A 21569-nucleotide genomic window follows, 5' to 3' on the forward strand; every position below is an offset into this window, starting at 1 on the left:
TTGATTTTTGTAGAGGCAAGGAGCATGGATTCCTGGAACCCACCAGCATAACAGAGCAGCCCCCTGTGGACCCCCAGGACCAGAACATTGAGGGACAAGGGACAAAGAGGATCAGCAGTGGTCATCTAGCCTCCCTCTGGGTTCAAGCCTTGAACCAACGCCCTAGTGAGGGGGCATTGGTCATGACCTCCGACCTCTGTTCTGCTTGTGCCTTGAATCTGAGCCCTTCCCTGTGTGTCTCTGCTTGTGTTCATCTGCCAGTGAACTGGAGTGCTTCCCTCCCCAAGGGAGGTCGTCCCTTGTGACTGACCATGTTGTCCTCACAATGTCCTGAGCAGAAGGATCCCTTTGGGAACCTCTCAGGAGGCGGGACCTGGGCCAGGGGCCACCAGCATCGTGCTGGTAACTCCGTGGGTGGGGGTGCGGTGCTTCATGAATGAGCATGTGGCTGACCCCCAAAGGCATGCCCCCCCTTCACCCACCTTCTTGGAGATATCCCTTCATTTGGGGGTAACGGGGACATTAGGAGCAACCTCCTAGGGGTGTTGTGAGAATTAAATGATGCAGAAGAGCCTGAGGCAGGGCTGGGCAGACCCCTCAGCAGTGTTTGTTGAAAGGTGTGCAAGGTGGCTGTCCTCCCACCCGCGAGCTCTTCTCACTCATCTCATCTATCCTCCCGCGGCCCCTGCACAGGGCTCTCCTTGCACCAGGTAGGGGCTCCAAAAGACAGCAGGCCGCTCGGGAGACTTTGAGTAGGAACTCGAGTCACGTGTGTGGCCATTTCCAGAGCACTTTCTATTGTAACGTGTCTATGTTGTTCCTATGTGATATGCGTGTGCAAAGTGGGGAGGCATCATGTCTAGAGAGGGGTGAATTGGCGTTGACTTTTCATGATTTTAAAGAGGTAGGTGGGAAAGAGAACCTGTGGAGAACCACCCAGCCTCACTCGTGGGCTGGACTGAAATTTACACTAAGAATTTTGCCACATTGTTGGCAAGAGATGGGGTCAGAGTTGAACCTGGGTGCCACTGTGGCTACCCCTGATGGTTCCCTGCTCTGTCCTCAGCCTAAAGTTCTTCTAAGAGTCCTTCTATTTCATACCAGACACAATGGTAAAAAGTCTGAAATCCTAGTTTCCCAAGGGAGCTGCTGGGGAGCTGCTTGGGGAGCTGCTGGGGGAGGGGGTGTCCCAAGTCTGGTAGCATGTGCTGACTTCATCTGTTAGTAACGGTATGATCTTAAACAAGTCACTTAATGTCCAAGTTTCAGTTCCTTTCACACCTTTATAGGGATTAAAAAAAAAGAAAAAAAAAAGAAAGGGGGAGGGGAGGAAGAAAAGAAAAAACAAAGAAAAGGAAAAGAAAAAAGAAAAAAAAAGAAAACGAGTTCATCTATCCAATAGGGTTCTTTTAAGACCAAATGCCAAACCATGTAACTCACAAGAAAGTGCTTTAGAAACTGGCATGAAATTGCAAAAATACTTACTAACCAAGGAGGCTGTCCCTACTGCCCACTGTCTGGTCCTATTCTTGCTCACAATAGGGAGCACCCAGTAGGTGCTGGGTGTATTTGTATTGAATAGATAAATTCCAGAATTAAAAAAAAAACCCATAGAATTAATTCAACAAACATTTTCTGAGACACTGACCATGTGCCCGGCGCACCAGGCTACGGCTGAGGTACGAAGATAATGAGAATAGCCTCTTTTTGAGGCTAATTGGGACCCTCATTTTATCCGCACTTTCTTTGGTCGCCTTTTAAACCAACGAGTTTTGTCCAGACAAGACAAAAAAATAACTGGGCTGCTTTAGGGAAGCCCAGTTTGGAGTGGACAATAGTGTCCAGGCCTCTGAAAGGGGCTGATTGGATTAGAGGCAAATAGAGGCAGGAGGAGGACTTAGAAGTTGACAAATGCAGGGGGCGGAGACCCACTCTAATCCAGGCTATTAGGAGGAACCCTTTTCATCTTCCAGAGTGGCCAGTGGCTCTCACCATTGCCCATTCCATCCTTAATGCTCAGCACACAGGGATACAGGGGCTACCCTGGTCCTTCTCTTGCCACTGTCCATTCATTTGATGCTCACAACTCCCTGTCCTGATCCAGGGCCGGCCTGCCATCTCCCAGGGAAGCAGAGGTTGCCAAGTGGTTTTCGAATGGGCGCCCCTCCCCATCATTGTCTTCATGACCCTCTTCCGTTCTAGCAGTGGACATGGACCTGTGTCAAGCCTGTACTTCCAGTTCAGTTTCCCTCTGGATTCCTGACTCTGCTGTCCCCACCTGGAGCCCCACATCCTCCTGTCTTCTTTCCTCGCCACTCCAGTGTCTGTCTGTCTTTCCTTCACAGCCCGGCTTCTCGAGGCCTGTCTACACTCGCTGCTTTCCTTCCTCACCTCCAATTTCCCCTCCAACCCACTGCTTCCTGATCCGCTCTTCTCCATCGAACGGCTCTCGCGCAGGTAAAGACTTTTCTGTAGCTTGACCCTTGGCACGACTCCAGCCTGGCTGGACACAAGGACACATGCATCTCCATTCCTCCTGTTCCATGGCTTCATGGCTCTGGTTCCCTTCTACTTTCTGCACCACTGGCTTCATGGACACAACTATTCTTGCTTTCCCTGGGAACTCGCATTCCCAGCCCTCTCCGTTTCCCAGACCTGCCTCATACCCCCAGCTGGCAGTGCTGCCTAGAGGTTGGCTGATCTGGGCTCACTCAGGTCAACCACTTAATACCAGGACGACAGTGTAAGACAGCTCTTCCAAGCTGCATTGGCTAAAATAGGGTTAATGGTCTTCACCAGGAAGGCCAGGTGAGCTCTACCAGGTAAGCCTCAGATGCCATAGCTGAGGGACTGGAGGGGAAATAAATTAGATATTCCTGAGCAAATGCAATTTAAGTTACAATTAAGTTTTCTTGGTTAGGTTCCCACAGAGAAGACCAAAGAGGAGGGGGGAGAAGGGGACATTAAAGACAGCAAAGGCAAGGAGGAATGGTTTAGAGAGGGGGAAGAGAGCATTAAAGACAGCAAAAGCAAGGGGAGGGGATTTGGAGAACATTAAGACCTACCCAACCCTCATCTAGAAAAAGCTTTCACTCCTAGGTTAGCCTGGGCTTAGAAGAGAAAACCAGAAGGAAGCTTTTAAGTTGATTACCCAGTGACAAACCCCAAGAAACTTCCCTATCACATTGCCCCATTCAAGGGTATTGAGTTCCTCTGAGGTTTAACCTCTGCACCTCCTGCCTCTACCCGTTGCCTTCCGGGACTTGTGATTAAGTCCTCAAGGTACAAGAAGGGTCTCAGGGAATGCTGGTCCACAGTGTAGAGCCGCCACTGCCCCTGACTGTTTTTTTTTTCTTTAAGGTTTATTCTACCTTTTGCCCTTTCTCCTTAATGAACATGGGGCTAATCTTGGGCCTTGTAGAAGGAAAAGGCTGCAGAGTAATGAGGTAGCTACCGGGCTCCAATATCGATATCCTAAGGAGTCCTCTTTGTGTGCAAAGGAAAAAACACACAATTCCCATAATGAGCTGATCTGGTGGCTGTGGGGTAGGGGGCCTGGGGTTCTTAAGCCGTACTTGGTGTGTAGGCTTCCGTCCTCACTGGAATCTCAGCCCTGGTCCAGGGCAAGACCCACTGAACGAGGCTGCAAGGTGAAGGAGCTATTTAAGGGCCACACTGACCATACCTGCCAAGTTTCCCATTCCCCCCCAGCAATTTTCAGACCTGTTTCAGGCCCCATGGAGGGGGACTCCATCCCTCCTTCCCTCAGTGGGTACACTGGCTAAAGGTTCTGTAGCATTGAGGGTCCAAATTAGGTCCCCACCTTGTATATTAAGGAGTTGAAGCTAAGGGACCAGGGTGACTACTGAGGCCTCTGCAAGAGCCACACACAAACCCCCTCTTCACAATATGGAGACATTTGGCACTGCTTCCACTGTCTCCAGGGTCCCCCATTTCAAGTATCTATCCATTAGTAAAATAATAGGTCCCTGAAGCCACTTTTGATATTCTAGGAGTCTGGGAGTATCTCAGAAACTAGGGAATATGCTAGGGCCTTTGCCCAGTGTCTGACAGTCCTAGGTCATCGGGGTTTTGTGTAAGGAACCTCCAAACTTAACAGCCTCAAACAACTTAAACACGACCACCCCTTAATGCTCTGGAAGGCTGCCTGTAAGGGAGGATTCGAGCTAGCCACCTGCTTGAGCATAGTGAGCTTTTTACCCCCACTCTACTTCTAGGGACCCTCAAGGTTGCTTCTGTGGATATAGAAGCCCCCCTCCCCTGCTTCCACCCCAGGCATCCAGACTGGCTTCAGAGTTGACCCAGAGACCTAGAGTATTCTGGGGGCTTAACATCTATGGAATCAGTCAGGATATAGTAGGACGCCAGGGAGATGAGGGCAAGGAACGGAGGGAGGCGGCAGGAAAAGCCCTGGCCCCCCATTCTTTGAGAACTACTGTTTTTTTTCTGCCTTTCCTGCCCATCCCCCTCCTCCATTCTCTGTCTCAGCCTTCCTCTGTTGTCTCCCTCCCTCTCCCATTTGGATCTGGCCCTTTTGGGGTGCCCCTAGGCCACCCCCTCCTCCTCTGGGTGTCCCAGCACCAACCCGGTAAATAGTGGGGCTCAGTAAGAGTATGTGGGATGTATGGCGGGACAGGTGGACGAATGGACGGGCTCAACTCTCACACCAGGGCAGCTAAGGTGCGGAGGGTGGAGGGTGGGGGCAAAGGGGCTCGCAGGACTTGGGAGCAGCTGCTACCTGCCCTAGTCTCTGCCCCCTTTGAAGGGATCCTACTCACTACCTGCCTTAGTCTTGGCCCCCCTTGAAGGGGTCCTGTTGTTGAGCACCTGCATTCATCCACGCGTTCACTCTGTCATCCAACAGTTGATCCTAACTGAGCGTGCCCATGGTCCTGGCCCTGGGCTTGGCACCTGCCACCTAGCTTGTCCCTTGATGGCCTCTGCTTCCCAGGGAAGGCAAGCTGGGGGGTTGTCTGGGAGCCAGAGCCGAGGTCTCTGGCTCCGTAGAGGGCATTCGGAGGGCATGGGGTGGGCCTGGTTTGCCTGCTCCGCTTTCACGGAGACCTGCCCACCCCCAGGGCTTTGCTCCCCTCTCTACCTCCCTCCCCATTCATGGCTGAGTATGGGCTACTAGCCCCCGCAGCTTAGGGCTGAGGCAAACGCAGAAGGAACAGCTGTGATGAGCCACCGGTCCTGGCCACACAGGTCTCCCTCTCTCCCACTAGAGTTTGATGGGGGTCTGAGGCTTTTGGGCCCTTTCCACAGTTTGTTCCTCTCCCTGGGACTCAGTCCAGCCTTTTTGTCCCCAGCTATCGGCTGGGGACTGTGTCCCAATGCTAGGAGCCTTCAGAGAGCATGTGCAGGCCCCGCCTCTGCCTGGCTGCCCACCTGCTCTTTACCTGCTGGCTCGCCCCTGCTTCTACAGCGCCTGGGTTCATCACCCATTTGGTATTCTGCTTGCATAGCCTTTCTTCATGATGTTTCCCTAACACCAACCTATGCCTCAGTCCCTGGGCTCATCCAACTCCACCCTCTCCCTCGGGTCTTAGCCACTCGTACCTCCTCTTTACGGGCTGGCTTCCGGTGTTAAACCCACATCTGTGGCTAACCTGGTCCACAGGCTGCCCTTAGCCTTGCCACCAGGTCCCCAGTCCCATTGTGCCCCCCAACTCAGTGTTACCTCAGTTGCCAGCAGCCTCCTGGTGCCTGTTGGACAATCCCTGCCTGGTTCTTCATCTCCGGTGGGACTGATTTCCAGGGTCTGAGTGATCAGGGGCTTAAACCAGGTTTATGACTCCGCTGGCCCTGGAGACCCATCATCATCGTCGTCGTCGTTCCCTGGTGGGTGTTGCCCACGTGTATCACAACTGTGTCCCCGAGAGTCCATGGCTCCACCCTCCTAGGCCCCTTGCTGACCTGGTGTTGTTTTGGGGGCTACTATCCAGGCCTGTCGCGTCTTCCTGTGCCATTTCCTGTTATGCTCAGGTTCTACGAGCCGCCCATCTCCACAGAAGAGCAGGTGAGGCCGCTGCGTGTCTTCATGCGTGTGAGTACAGGTAACTTTTCTGTTTTTCAGGTTGTTCACTTTATAGAAATTCTAATTTTTTGCCTTTCCCCAAAGCTGGCATTGTGCACCAGCCATACTGGCTGAAGAGCAAAGGACGGAGGACCCCGGGACGCCCAGCGCGAGGACCCCAGGACGCCCAGCGCGAGGACCCCAGGACTCCCAGCGCGAGGACCCCAGGACGCCCAGCGCGAGGACCCCAGGACGCCCAGCGCGAGGATCCCACGGCGCTTAGCAGGAGGACCCATGCCCTCACGACATGCCACCCTCCTGGATCAGGGTGAGTCTTTTTCGTCGACAAACACAACATCGTTAGAATTCAATGACATCACTTCTTCACTCAAAGAGTACATTTAATCTATGGAGCGGGGACCTTAACCAAGCTTCTCACATTAACCTGGGGATGCCTGGATGCCTGGATGCCTGGACTCTGCTTGGAGCCGAGACTGTCGCCACTCCATCCTGGCCGCTGTCTAGCAGGGACCAGAGACGGTAAGTGGGGGCAGACTACCAATTGTCTATGCTCCTAGGAATGGCCAGGGGAAAACACACAGTAGGCACACAATCAAAACAACTGACCATGTTCGCTGTATGAATCCTTAAGCTTTTGGCTTTTTCCTACCAACACCTATAGCCTTTGTCCCACTCAGATATGTGGACACAGGTGGTTATCCACCTTGGGTGGGAGACGTCTCCCTCCCTCCTTCCCTCCCTCCCTCCAGCCATGGCAACGCTGTTTCCCGGCAGAATTGTTACCTTGTGCACAAGGGGCTTGGACAATGTCCTCTAATGAAATGGTGGTTTTAAAGAGATTTTCTTTCTTTTCCTCACCCCCAATAACAAAATCAGTAATGGTGGAGAAGATTCAGAAAGCTTCATCATTTTTTTTTCTCTGTGGCTCTCTTACTTATAGTAGAATGTTGAAGGCTTGTATGGTGGGGAGGGCAGGACCATACTTTACACAAAGGGCTGTGGGTTCCGGTGAACAGTGGCTCAGAGAGGAGTGTGGTCCTGCTTTGTCTCACTTGGGGCAGTGGGAGACATTGGGAGCACTGACTGGGTCCAGGTCTGACCTTGACCTCTTGCTATCTTCTTGATGCCTTGAACAAACACCTTGTCTCTGCCTCAAGACTGCTCCCCAAATGTCAGCCTGCTTGTGAGCCTTGCCTTCCCCTTGGTATCTCTGCTTTTGAATGCAGCTCCCATGATATTCTCTCCTTAAACGAGATTCACAGCTGGTTTCTTTACACTTCTGCCTTTCTCCCCCCTGAAGTGGAAACAGGACAGGATCTTATTATTAAATAAAAGCTGGCAGTTTGCGAGGGGACCCAGCACCCAGGCCTGGCCTTTGCCTGACTGTCTTCCCTCTCCAGAGAGCCCAGCAGGCTGTAGAGAGGAGGGAGTGTGTGCCTAGGGCACCAGGAAGGCTCTGTCTTGTGACATTTACTCCGTAGCTGGCATTTACTGAGCGACCAGCAAACATGGTGACGTGGCTAGCGAGGAGGGCTGGGAGGCGAGCTTTGCTCAGGGCAGGATGCTGGCTCCCGGGGGCATCAAATCCTGAGCTTAGACAAAGCCAATGGGTAGCTAGCCTTAGCTGAGCCAAGGGCTTGAGGCTCTGGGCTTGTCCATTAGAGGAGATGGAGCCAAGGGGTTAGGCTAAGGTTAAGGCGACGCCAAGCAGACCCAACCATGAGACCACTATGCCCCCTTATCCTAGAAGACTCCCAGTTTCTGCAACCATCCTTACCTACCCTCCCAGAAGTCTGGAATAAGTTATTTAATCAAGACTAGGTTTTATATGAATATACATTGTGATTGCCTGATATTTCAGACTGTGGAAACAAAGTCTCAGGCAGCTACAGCTTTTAGGGATTTAGGGTTAAAAAGAAATAAAAGCATATACCAGGTTCTCAATTAATATAATCCAGCAGCCTCCCAGAATAGCCTCTTAGGAAGTGCTGAGATGTTAGCACTACGAGAATCAAAAAAAAGGTGTTTATCAGGAAAAGTCTCTCTCTCTTTTTGATGCTTTGGGCAATTCCTGAGCAGCAAGGGGTGGAAGTGAGGCCCTAGTTGCCAACAGAGTGGACCTTGTCATCTGGTGGATAGATGGGAGGTGGTCTCTGGTCAGTCGTCATGGTAATAGGCAGTTAGCTCCCTGGAGCCCTCACTTAGTACTCCACATGGATAGAATGTGGGAAAAGATGCTGGTTTCTTGTGGGAGTGCCTCTCCATCTACCACTGAGGTGGGCAGGAAAGGGATGCTGGAGTTGTGCTTTACTTGTGGAGGGACCGCCCTTGCCTCTGCATTCCCACCTGCAAGCTGCTCGTCGGAGCTGTAGTTTTCGGGGCTCCTGATACTTGCAATTCAAAGCCCAAATGCATTCGCAAGTACATTTCTCTAGATGGTGTCAAAACCTGGCAGGACGCGAGGGCCACATGACACATATGTTTCTTATTCGCTCATCTACATGAAGTAGCTTAAATGTGTTCTTTTTTATGAGCAATCTGACTTCTTGGAAAAAATGAAGAAACAACAACAGCAAAGCAGGCCAGTCTGCCCATCCTTTAATGAGCTGGCTAATGAGGAGGAAGACGGTGTCACACAAAGGGAGTACAGAAGGAGACAAATTAAGGTCCTTAAGGGTAAAGGGCAGTAGACAGTGAAGGACAATGAAGGAGCCAAGCTGGAAAAGCTGGGCTGGGGGGGAGCTCTCCTGAGAGCGGTTTCTTCTCAAGAGACTGGAACTTCACAGGCTGTGAATAAGTTTCAAGAGCCAATCCCTCCTCTTCTGCTTTGAGCCCCATCCCATCTCAGACAAAAGAAGAAAGAAGCAGGGCTTGGGCCCCCATCCCTGGTTAGAGAAGTTGGAAAATTCTAGGAGAACCGGGTCTACTTTAAGCACAGGATCTCTGAAAGGGAGAGAGACACTGGGTGGGTGTTGCTTGAGTAAACCCTGGCCGCTCCCGGACACCTCAGGCTCTCTAGTCTTCTGAGAAAAGCGGGCGTTGTGTTGCAGGCCATGGTTGCCACTGTGACAGAAAAGTCAGTCAGGTGGGAGTTAGGGATACCTTGTGGGAGGGCTATGAGGAGCCTCTGATGGTGTTTCCTCCTGGGTACCTAGACACACAGCAACAGGCCTACAGGGGAGAAAAGCATTAGACGAGGGGTCCTGGATTTCTATCTTTGATGTGGAATGTTTAGTGTTTTCTGGGATCCCCTGGCCCTGAGTCTAGTGTTTAGGGCCTGCCTCGGAAGTCTGCTCACTTCAGCCAAGCTTTTCGGGGGCATTATCCACATGTGTTTTCTCAGCTCCCTTCATCCCTAAATCCAGTGTGTTTGTGTGTATGTGTAGGGCAGGTGTCAGGTGATGGAGGCCAGTGCCCCGCCCCCCCAACTCAAGCAGGCTGTGTGTGGGAGAGGAATTAATTAAGGCAAGAACAGGGGTGGAGGGTCCAGTTCTTGACTTTCTTAATTGCTCTCTAATTTCTTTGGGCTTAAGAGAAAATTGCAGCCGGTGAGGTCTTCCCTCCCCTAGCCTGGGAGTGGGGCCCGAGCCTGGCTCCCCACCACCTTGAGTTGGCCTTCTCTTTTCTCAGTGAATAGAGCCTTTGGCTAGGGCTTAAGGAGGAGACTCTTAGCCTGGGAGCTCCCAGGCCTCTGCAGCTGGAAACAAAAGCTCAGGCAGAAAGGAATGTGGGGGAGCCCTGTGGAGCACAGTCACCTGGGGATAATTGGGAGAGCTAGCTCCAATGAGTTTCCCAGGTCCTGTGAATGCCTCCTGTCAATGGAAGGTGCCCTTTTTTCAGATGAAAAGAAGAAAACCTCAATTACCTACCCGACATGGAGTGTGTGTGTGTTCCCCAGGGGCCTGTGTGCCCTCCCCTCTGTCTCTCTGTCTGTCTGTCTCTCTGTCTCTGTCTCTGTCTCTCTGTCTCTGTCTCTCTCCTCTGTGTGTGTGTGTGTGTGTGCTTGCGTATGCGTTGGACCAAAGAGCAGACCCCTGCAGCAGAGCCATCCACCCACTCTGACCTTGGGGACCCTTGAGCTTGCCCATCCCAGGGCTAGGTTTGTATAAGTTTCTTGGGATAGAAGGATAAGATAAGTACAGGCAAGAATTTGATCATACTGGGCACAATGCCCAAAAGATGCTTTAGAGACAGAATGGGGCCAAGGGATAGAACTGCAGAACGGGAAGTTGGGGAAAGAGGACAGTGGAGGGGCCAAAGACGGAGCACGTCTTCGCTATCCCCCAGGGACCACAGCTGTGTGGCTTTTTTGTCTTCCAGCACGGTCTCCGGGTTGTCCTGTGGGTGCGTAGACAGCCCTCCCTCCAGGGTTAGAAAACTGGGGTAGGGATCTAAAATTGAGTTGAGGTATTTTAGTGGGTGTGTATGGTTAGGGACAAGGAGAGGAAGAAGACAGACCAACGTCCCCTGCCAAGGGGTTTGTCCCACTACTGCCCTAGATTAGCTCAAGGCAAAAGTCCCACCTAGGAAGGGTCTTGGTTCTCAGTTATGGCTAGTGTCTTTGTGACTAATGGCTTCTGAACCTCAGTTTCTCTGTCTGTAAAATGAGAGCAGAGCCCAAGTGTACCATATGTAATCAGCAGGTATGGAGGCAGTAGACAGGCACAGGGCCTGTCTGACCAGAGAAGAGAATGCAGAGGGCCATGCTGGCCACTTTGTGTCTCTCTTAGCTTCCTGGTAGACCACCCCCTGCTCCTTAGGAATTGTCAAGATGGTCAAAGGACAGAGCTCAGAATAGATGTCTGAATCCAGCCCCTTGTCAACCCTGCCTATTGATGTGGCTGACTTCAGCCTTCGGGGTCATCGCTTCTCCACCCTTAAGACGGGGAGTGCAGGCATGTAGTCATCTGAGGCCTTTGGAATTAAGCACCGAGTGCTGGGTCTTCGGCACACTAGGGTCCTTGGTGGCCTCAGGTCTGCTGTCCCCTGCTTCAGAGATGAAGGGGCTCGAGATTTCAGAGGGTCTAGTCTCACTCTGCCTGGCTGCAGGACAGTTGACTGCGGGTTCCTGAGTGACCAGTGTGGTCAGAGGGTCTCAGACCTTAGCTAGTTCCTCACTGACAGCTTTTGGAGACTGGAGGCCATTTCTTGAACTGGGGGGAAAGTCTCTAGGGCTGCCACATAGACTGTAGTGAAGGGATTACTTGCTGCAGGGAATTATTTAACGAACATGCCACAAGCCAGGCTGGGAAACCTTTTTTTTTTTTCCCTCCCCTGGCCAGAGAGCATCGCTTGTGTAGTGAGATTAGACCCATGGCTTCTCTGCCAGGAGGGTGTGCCCCAGTGGCGCTGTCCCAAGTGGTTCATTGTGCACCTTTTGGTCAAGAGGCACTTGGCATCACCCCTGTTGGCATCCTGGCCCACTCAGGGAAGAACTTCTTGCAGAAGCCACCGAGTTAGCTTTGTGGGAAAGCGAGTGATACTGCTGCCAATCCCCTTGTGTCCTCATCTCCGTGTTTGTCTGTCTCTGGGCCTCAGCGTGGTGATCCATAGCTCACAGACCTGGCAGTCTGCACCCCTTATTACCATGGTGGACTACAGCTTTTGTTTTGTGACCTTGGTTGCTACAATACCTGCGAGCTGAAATAAGGAATCAAAAAATTGCCAGCTTCAATTAGACTGGCAGACTGTGTTCCCAAGGCTGCCTCAGCCTTTCTATCCATTAAGGGTAAACATGTACCAAATAGGTCCTAATTCTCTCTAATTGCCCACTCCTGAAGCAAAGAGGTGAAATTCCAGGAAGAGGCATATATAAACATCCTCTGTAACCCGACCAAAGAAAATTAGAGGGCTGATGAGGGCCCGGTGCAGTGAAGGGGACATGGTTTCAAAAGATGTCCCAATTACCTCTCCCATTTTCATAAATGGGCCCGTAATGTCCAGGGCCTGGGTCTCAACAAAGGAACAGGAAATGAGCTCTGCAAAGAGCTTACATTTGTCAGGGGGACTTGTAAGAAGGTAGTATTTTCCCAACAGGTAGGGAGCAGGGAAGGCCGATCATTTGTGTAACTGCAGACTCTATTTCTTGAAGTCAACATTTTAGTAAAAATAGTGCTTTGACGGTTTTCTCTGTTTGAAACATCAGTAAGATATTGTACGAAAGACAAGCTAGATCAATTAAGTCCTGTATGCCTTTGGAAGAAAGAAACTTTTCAGAAAAAATAGGAAAAAATTCAAGATGCAGAGCTAGCATGTCCTAATCCTGTTAAGCTGTGGGGGGGGCTACACTTAGTGTGCCCACCACCACTTTCTATGTGTGTCGTGAGCTCAGTGCTTGCACTTAAGACGTTTTCCATCAAACACGTGTGACATTGGCTCTTGTGGACTCTGTTAGGTCTCATTTTTCCCTTTGGCTCCAGACAGTGACTCATCTCTGCAGCTTTTCTGACATTTGTTAAGATTCCAGCCCCACACTGTGTTATTAATACATCACGGCGGACCTGGAGCTGGTACACGCAGCTTTTAAACCAAGGCATGACTTTTGCCAGGGTTACGTGCTAGCATAGCAGCCTGGGGTCTGCATGCTGAGTTCATTAAGGACAGTCAGGCGCACCAAGGGTCCACAGGGGCCTGGAGGAGAGGCAAGAAAAAACCCAGATGCCCTGGGCTGCTTCTGATTACTCCACTGCCATTAAAAACAAAGCAGACTGAAACAGGTAGCAGGGCAAAGGCCCCAGTTCATGTTCTTGCAAGGAAATAGCAGCATCTTTGGTCTTGCTGTGTGTTCTTGGTCTGGAGTCTCATTGTCACCTAGGGACCAGGGTTATGATGAGTGACCACCCCAGCCATGTAGGGCTCATGGGGATAGGGGTGTGTAGTATATAGTAAATGGTTGGATAGACAGATAATCCCAAGGTCACCCAGATCTTCTTGTGAATTCTTCTTTTTAAGTCACAGAATCGAGCAGTTATGGGGAGGTTATGTTTGGGTAGCACAAGTCAGAGAAGCAACCGGTTTGCAGGAGGCTTAGAGATACCAGGTGTGTCCCTGCACACGGGGTTTGGGGTGCTTCAGCTCTGTTTGTTTGGGAACAGAGGGTTGAGAGTAGGGGAGCCTGTCTATGGAGGCTGAAGTAAGGATAGGGTAGGGAGAGACAGGGCTTCCTCCTTTCTAAATCTCTTGGGACTAGCAGGGCAGGTACCTGGGAGCCTAGGTGTTTCCCAGGTCCTGTGGCCTGTGACATCCCAGAGCTCCTGCCATGCTCAGTCACCTCATGGTCGTTTTAACTCCCAGGAGCCTCCAGCCTCGCACACTCATCCTCTGTGGCACTTGCTTCCTTCCATGTGTCCCCAAAGGGGCTTGGAAGAGTCGTTTGTCCTCCTGCTCCCATCCTGACCCCCACTTCAGCCATGCAGGCCCCCTTTTGTCTATCTTACCTTTACCAGAATCTAGTAACACATTTTAAAAATTAACTCATTTAAAATATGTTTTATTTAACAAGTCATTTTTTTTTCTTTAAACAGTTTTGAGTTTGTAGACAATCAAGGCCCTGATTATTGGGGTTGGGATATAGCTCCAGCATTTCAAAAGCTCTAGGGTTCAATCCCCAGCACAGCATAGAGTCATGTATGATGGCACATGTCTGTAATCTCGGCACTTAGAAGGTAGAGGCAGGAGGGTCAGAAACCCAAGGTCATTTTTTTTTTTTTAAATAGCAAATTTGAGGCTGGACTGGGCTATGCAAGAGCCTATCTTAAAAATAAAATTAAAATAAAAAATACAGAGAGAAAATGCACAATCTTCATTCCCGTTTTGTTACCATGTTGTGTTCACACTGCACATTTGTTCCCCACTCCGTGGTAGTACGGACACACGAGTAGTAGATAAAGTCCTGTCCTGAGGCTGTCTTACGGCATACTTCCTATGGCCTTTGTTAGTTGTCTCTGTGTATCTCCAACTTTTATCTCGAGTCTGAGTCGAATCCTCGCCTTGTAAAGACATGGCATTCTGGTGTTCCACAGGGTTTGCTGTATTCCTATGGCATGGTTAGTGTGGAGGTGGCTGCCCAGTTGCCACAGGGCCCTCTATCCAGCTTGGCCCATACTGAGTCTTGCTGGCCCACTGACTCGTCCCAGGGCATAACCTGTGCCCTACCTTTAGGGTGTTTTCAGTGTTTTCCCTGCTGCGGAGGACTGGGCTACTGCACTTAGGTATCAGTTTGTGTCTCTTAGGTACAGTGGCCATAAAGCTTTGCTTTCCAAATAGCAGCCCAGAGCCCCCCACGTAGTCTAGTACCAGGGCTCTCGGTACCTGCCCCATCTGTGCTTAGGTAACTGGTAAGAGAATAAGCATGGAGTGAGTGGTTTAAACAGAGATGCTTGCTTCCGTGGACTTCAAGTTTGTAGAAGCCGAGAGTTCCTACCTTAAGCTATCCTTGCGTCTGGCATAGGTGCCACCCTCTACCACCCACCTTCTACTTCCTGACCTGGGTGAGGTTCTGTCCTGTGACTGCAAGCTTTCTGATTCTAGCCAAAGTCATCAGCCAGAATCCTGCGTGGGACCCTGGACACACGGACACGGACACGTGCCTCCAGGACCCTCCAACTGTAAATCGTAAGTTGCTAGATTAGAACGAGCATACTTGGGGCTGTTGGGGTGGGGGTTCTGCCCAAAGTACCCTGTCAGGCAAGCTGCAGCCTGTGCAGATGGAGGTGGGAGGGGGTTGCCCAATGAGCCAAGTGGAGGGCTGACCTGGTGCTTGTGTTGTAAGATGGGAGCCTCCATCCGCCTTGTGTTCTGTCTGTCTCAAAAGAATTCTATAGGCAGCTTCAAGTGTGGGACCCCCAAAGAATTTTTTTTTCTTTTTCACTCTTCCAAATGAATGGGCCTTTCATTGTGGCATCTCCCTCTGGCTCTTGCACTGACTAGGATGGAAGCGCCCTTGTGAGTTGGGGCCTTCAAAGGGCTGAGGAGAAAATGCAGACCGAGGGACCAGCTTCTCAAATAGGCTTCAAGCCTCCATGACCTGAGCTCACCCCCTGGAAATGTCTGGAAAACATAATGGGCAGGTTTTCTGTCTTCAAAGTTTCCATCTAAACCTCTTCAAGTTCTTTATTGTTTGGGACTGAGACACTTGGGGATGGTAATGGGGACTTTCTTTTGTATCTGTCTTGAAAGGCCAAAATATTTTTATATTGCTGTAGACAAAGCCATCTATTTACAAATGAACTCTGTTCTGTCGTTTCCCACTGGGAAGACTGTACCATGTTTGTGTCTTGATGTATTCTGGGGTCTTGAAACAGGTTTCTCATGGGGATGGCCATTCACTGGGGCCCAGAGGGGCAGAAGGGGAAGTGTCTACCCTGCCAAAGGGGTTTGGGGAAGGGGGGCCCTAGTCTCGAATCTGCTGCTTGTATGTCTAGGGGTGAGCCCTGGGAGAATCTGGGGCTAAAAGAACATATGCTGTGTTTGCTCCACATCTGCCATTTGTGTTTGTTTCTGGGCTATGGGTTTGCATACTCCGGTGGTTAACTCGGTGGGAGGGCGTGAATGCTCTGGGTTTTGTGTCTGGAGGCTGTCTCCCTGGTGCGTGTTACATCATATAACACGCACATTTAGACGGGTGGGGAATCAAGCATGAAGGAATAGAGAAACAAACAGGTATAGAAATGAGGTGAGCAAGTCAGGATAGGCACACACAGCCGTCATTCAGTTTCTTTGGTCCTAGGCAAACAATATATGAATTAATAAAGTGCCACGCCAATATGTATATAGGACCCCATACAAACGGGTATCAGATCAGCATGGGCCTAAGACATTTTTAATTAAAGAAGGAATCTTAAATGAAAGAAGGAAGGAGACGTGGAACTGTCTAAACCAACACCAAGGTTCCAAGGCCCCTTAATATGAACAGTTGGATGATGATGGGATCCAAGAGAGAAAGAGGCAGGAAAGAAAGAAAACAAACAGAAAAGGATAAACAGCAGCAGCAACGCAAAAGGGGATGCGGGACGATGCATGGAGACCCCCGATGGGTTGGTATCAGGGTGCTGCTTAGTTAATCTCATCTGGGCACCCTGGCCCCACGGTGGGTAAGGGACAGTAAGGGAGGAAGCCAGGACACATAGAAAGTGGTAACAAGGCAGAGAGGTAGTATAGGAAGAAAAAGAAGAAAAAACAATCCATTAGGCCGACAGATGAGTAGCTTCATGGGAGAGTTAAGATTCAAAATCTGAACACCTAATTCTACTAGCAGAGACAAAAGGAAAGAAAGCAGGAAGGCAGGGTGGGAGATGTGAGTGCGTGAATGAGAAGGAGGCAGGGGGCTGTGCAAGTCACAGGAGGACTTTTTAGGTGGCTCTCATCCAGCAGCTTATGTAGCTGAGAAAGACAGTGCGGAGCGGGGCCAGGAAAGAAATGTAAATTCTATCTCAAGAAGAAAAGGTAACAGTGTGCCCCCAGATCAGTAGATGAATACAGATAGAAGACAGAGCCCTGCTCGGGATGGGACGGAAGGCTGGGCCAGCAGGCTGGTTAATTCCCATCTGTGTTTCTGCGATGGACAATGACCCACCCAGCCAAGAGACCTTTCAGGCATCAATATGTCAGGGAGGGCTTCAATGGGGCTGTGGAGGGGAGGCCCATTAATAGGAGATTATGATGTATCCAATTAGGCGCACCTGCCCTCTGGAAGGGTAGAAACCAGCATTGAAATAGAAAGAAAGACCGAATGGATGGCTGCGTGCACGAATGAATGAATGAGAAAAAAGATTGGCATTCACTCTAAGGGGGAAGGCGCTGCAGAGCCCAAGGGTCATCTGATCTCCCGGAGGATAAAAGGGCGAAAGAGTGGAGGAAGTAACAATAAGATGGGGGAAAAATGAAAAGACGCGCAGAAGATAACAAGGGGGACAATTATGTCTAGGAGAGAGGGCTTGTTTAACACAAGTCATCCATATTAATTCAAAATTGAGGCCCTGGACTGGGGATGCGGCTCAGGGATTGAGCTGTTGCTAGCATGTGCCAAGCTCTGGGTTCCATCTCAGCGCAGAAAAGCAAACACAAAGAACACAATTATGGCCCCCGATGTTGTAAATGACGACGATGACGGTGCTAATGGTGATGGAGGGGGAACAAAGAGGTAGATAAATTAGAAGAGGGAGGGATAAAAAGGTTGAAAATAATTTAGATGGACAAACACATAGGAGAAAAAGCAGTTATTAGCTAAGTATTTAAATACGATGAATACATATTATCTGTTGAGTGTGTTAAATCATAGAAGTGGAGACTTACCCATTTAAAAAAAAACAAATATTGAAAAGAAGCAAGTTGAAGAGCGAGAACTGATGCTGCACTTGAAACCGTGTAATAGCTAAGACTGTGCAAAGGAATATAGAACAGAGACAGGACAGACAGACACAATGAAAAGGTTGGGCATAAATGAATATACATGGAGACATGTGCCTGAGAGGGCCATACAGGGTTGAGAGGGAGAGAGAGGCAGCAAGAATTAGGATTAATTCAATACTGGGCTCTTGAGATAACTAAATGTCCCCCCGAACCAAAGCGTCAGCACAAGGAATTAAAGAACAAAAGAGCTGCAGGCAGACCCATACGGAGAAGGCTTGGGACCCTCAGATCATGCTTAATCTAAATCTGTGCACCTGAGGTCCATAAATAAAAGAATAAATATTGAAATAAAAGAGTGACAGAAAGAATGAATGGGTACACGAATGACTGAATTAGAAATGGAAATGGCTAGAGCAGCCAGAAAGGAGCTGCCCATGGGAGTTTTGCTCATCTTATGCTGGGCACCTGAGGTCCCTTAGTAAAAAGATGCAAAGGAGAAGGAGAGAAGGGAAAAGGCACAAGGAGAGAAAATGAAAGAGGAGGAAATGAGAGGAAGCAATATGGGGAGCCTCACAAGAGAGAGATCCGTGAGGATTAGCAATGAGGGTCTCATTAATCCTAAAGATCGATGAGGTAATCCAGTCCCAGGTTCTTATGGGGAGAGCGAATGGAGAGAATTTAAAAAAAGGATGCAAAAAGGAGAGAAAGATAATAAAACAAGCAACATGATGAATGGGTGATTAAGAGAGGCTGTCGGGACAGAAACGGTAATGAGTTCCCATGCATAGTCCTTAAACAGATAAATACATTACACCTTTCAAAGGACGTGTGAAAAATCCAAGACCACCATGGCCCCCAAACAAGAAAGCACCTTCCGTTGTAATAAAATACATGCAGTGGAGGGCCATAAATAACAGTAAATACTTAAATGTAAAAGGTGAGCAGACACAGGGAAGAAGATTGCAAGCACAGATACATGAGGGAGGCGATGTTTGTTCTGCACGTGGGATTTTGAATAATACAATTATGTTCACAGGAAATTAATAGGTGAAAAAAATCTCAAACTAAGATACAAGAAGGACAAGGACAGGAAGAGAGACATGGGAGACAGGGTGGAGGCTCGGGCTGGGCTGGGCGGGCCTTGTTCCATTCTGCACACCCAGGCTGATAAAAATGAGACCATCAGGAACAGTAAAAGACAGCAGAAAATTGGGGAGAAGGAATAGCAAACAACTTGGAAAAAAAAGAAAGAGGGATTTGGATTTGCAAAGAGAGGGCTTCAGAGATCTGACGATTATGGTTCATTTAAAGCTGTGCCATTGGTGTCCCCAAAGGGATCAAATCTTAACGAAGGTTTTTGTGAATGAGGAGAAGAGGGCAAAAATATAGAAGGAAAAGAAGGAGAGGGGAAAGGCAAGGAAAGGGAGGAGGTAGCCCGTGCTGAGCACTGATTGAGATTGGTAATGGATAGCTATTGGCCAACCACCCACCACTTCCACACAGCCTAACTGGCTGGGGGCAGCTCACTGAGGAAGGCTTGGACCACCATTGCCATTTCCTGGTTGTATGGGCCATTTCATCGTCTGTCATTTCCTCAGCCTGAAGATACATTCTTGCACAGTGCCCTATCCATAGATATAGATAGGTGGGAAGGGTTTAGGCCCGGGCCCTGCAGAAGGTTGAATGTGAAACCCAGTGGGTATCTTGACCCCTCCCTGGGCAAGGATTTCTTGTGAGCCTTCTATGAGGGGGCTTTGCCAACCAAGGGGCAGGAGGAGGGCAGGGGGCAGGAGGCCTTGCCTGTTGCATATCATCTCGCGTGTGAGTTACATTCGGGGTCTGGTGCAGGGCGGTGAGGGGGACCTGGAAGGCCTGAGCTCCAAGAAGCACTAGGGTGCTTGTTCTTGCAGCTCTCTGACATGTACCCAGGCGGCGCTATTCCATCTCAGCGCAGGGTTCTTGGCAGCTGCTTCGTCCTGGGCTTTCAGACATGATCTTGGGTCCCAGCTCCTAGACATGCCACCCCTGGAGCCCGTTTCAAGGCCTGTCTTCTAGGATGTTGAAAGATATGTTCTGTAACCAACAAAAAGCGCCTTCGTTGTACTGTATGTTGAAACTTTCTTCTCGCTTGCCCCCATGGGCTGCATCGGGGAGACTCGGAGAGTTGTTTGTTCTGGTGTCCCCTGAGACTCTCTGCTTCTGTTCATTTTTCTTTCTCTGTTATGGACCAGATTTGCACAGTTGTATGTTGTGTGCTTGTGTCTTTCAATTAAAACGGAGTCATAACCCCCTTTGGCTTCTTAATTCCTACTGGGAACATGAAAAAAAATTGGTTCTTACCAAGTGCCCAGGCAGGAGAGGAATAGCTTGGCGGGATCTAGATGCAGGGAGCATGTGCAGACCTGGGAACAGGGTAGACGGATGGGCTATGGCAAGCGGTTTCTGGTCAGAGCCATGTGCAGGCCCAGCTGAAAGAGAGCATGGCAGGTGGAATGGGCAGGGCTGCTGCTACCCCTGAGCTGTTGGAGGTCAGAGAGGCCAAAAAGGAAGAAGGGCCCCAGGACAAAGAGTTCCCCTACAGTCTCTAGGATTGCAGGCAGGATGTGCTGAAGGGAGCTGGCTGAAGAAGGAAGATGGGCGCTCCCTCTCCACTTTTAGCTTTTTAGTGTAGGCCCTGGATAGATGGCAACAGCCTCCAATCATGGAAGACAGGGACTTCACGTGTCAGAAGCCACCTTCTGTGCCCCCAGCACCACGTGTCTGGGCCACGTGAGCAACGTCACGTGGGCCTGACGTGGAGCTGGGGCCGCAGGGGTCTGCTGGCCTGCTCTATCAGAATCTGGGGTTCCAGGCTCTGCCACGGCGCTTATCCTCCCTGGGAACACCTGCTGACCTGGCTCCTGAAGATTGCCCAGAGAAGCCCAAGTGACCCTATGAGATGAGAGGGGTGGGTGGAGATGCTCGGAAGGAGGAGGCTGGGAGGGCCTTTGCATGCTTGTGACTTCTAAGCAGGAGCTAGAGAGTTGGGCAAGGCTGCAAGATGGCAGGTGTGGGGTCAGGTGAGGAGAAGGGCAAGGCCACATAGTGGCGACAGGCTGAAGGCAGTGACATGGCAGCATGGCTGGCTCTCTAGGGAGGCTTTGTTTCAACATGGCAGGAGCTTGGAGGGAGCATCCTGGGTTACTTTGGGCCATTGGGACCCACTGTTGCCTTGGAGGGCATAAGGGCTTGGGTAGGTGACTTTGCTGTGTCACCTTGGGACTAATGAAGTGGAAATTCAGCTGTTTGGAGTCGTTGACTCTTAATTGGATCCGGAATTGTAAGGGTCTCAAGTTCTGGGGTTCCGGAAGTCAGAGTAGAGCTCCCCAGGACACAGTACATGGGCAGGGACGATGGTCTGCACGTGCTCCCAAGTCGTGGACCCAGCACCTCTGCCTGTTCAGGGCTAGCTTAGACATGATAAAACAAGGCAAATTTTGTCTTCTGATTGATACTCATGCACACTACACAAGTCTTCCCCTGATGATATGGGGACCTACAGCTCTCCTAGGCTCCCCCATGACCTCCAGCCCATCCTTCGGACAGGTGGGCCAAAGCCCCTGGTATTTTCTCAGTTGAAGGTGTCAGTGTAAAGATGTGTAACTCAGAGCAGGGGGAAGCACCCCCTCATTCCTCCCTTCATGTGCTTCATCTTTCTGCTTTCCAAATTCTTCTCTTATGAACTCTTTTTCTTTTTAATGACCATCCATTTTTTTTAAAAGTCTCGTTGGCATTTTCCACTTTTCTGTGTTTCCCATCTGTGACAATGAACATCTTGTCCATATTTTCTTTGCTCCACAGTCTCTCTCACCTCCCTGTTTGGGGGTCCACTGGATGGCTATGATATCATGGTCTATCCATCTGACCATTGCTGGTGCATGATCATCTCTTTGTTTATGTCACAAATGACATCACGACTAATGGCTTTGCATGACCAGCTTTTCCAGCCTTTTCAAGTACTTCTCTACATCTAGTTCTTACCATGGCCTCCATCTTTCATGTTGCATCCCTCTTTCTGTTAGACTGTGAGCCCGCTCAGGGCAAGGATCTTCTGGGACTGACCTCTGTATCTCTTGTAGGATGTATATGAATGCTTGCTCTGTGTGTGTGTGTGTGTGTGTGT

The 21569-nt window shown here is 50.1% G+C and overlaps 1 protein-coding gene across 9 annotated transcripts in view; it reads left to right on the forward strand.

Annotated features, from left to right (window-relative positions):
- LOC106144037 overlaps nucleotides 1-21569 on the forward strand; it is a 31348-nt gene that overhangs the window by 2936 nt on the left and 6843 nt on the right. Inside the window, exons 3-8 of one of the 9 annotated variants that reach the window (XM_026781092.1) lie at nucleotides 14-2238; nucleotides 2346-2457; nucleotides 5967-6067; nucleotides 6143-6365; nucleotides 14588-14671; nucleotides 14987-19699. In XM_026781092.1, coding sequence (XP_026636893.1) covers nucleotides 2211-2238; nucleotides 2346-2457; nucleotides 5967-6067; nucleotides 6143-6365; nucleotides 14588-14671; nucleotides 14987-15005 — 567 coding nt within the window. In that variant the 5' untranslated portion in view covers nucleotides 14-2210 and the 3' untranslated portion in view covers nucleotides 15006-19699. Of the gene's footprint in view, nucleotides 1-13; nucleotides 5863-5966; nucleotides 6068-6142; nucleotides 6366-14587; nucleotides 14672-14986; nucleotides 19700-21569 lie in introns of those variants that run through there. The other 8 variants (XM_026781099.1, XM_026781105.1, XM_026781085.1 and 5 more) reach the window with 8 other exon arrangements.

Source organism: Microtus ochrogaster, chromosome 1 (genome assembly GCF_000317375.1).
Source record: "Microtus ochrogaster isolate Prairie Vole_2 chromosome 1, MicOch1.0, whole genome shotgun sequence".
NCBI lineage: Eukaryota > Metazoa > Chordata > Mammalia > Rodentia > Cricetidae > Microtus > Microtus ochrogaster.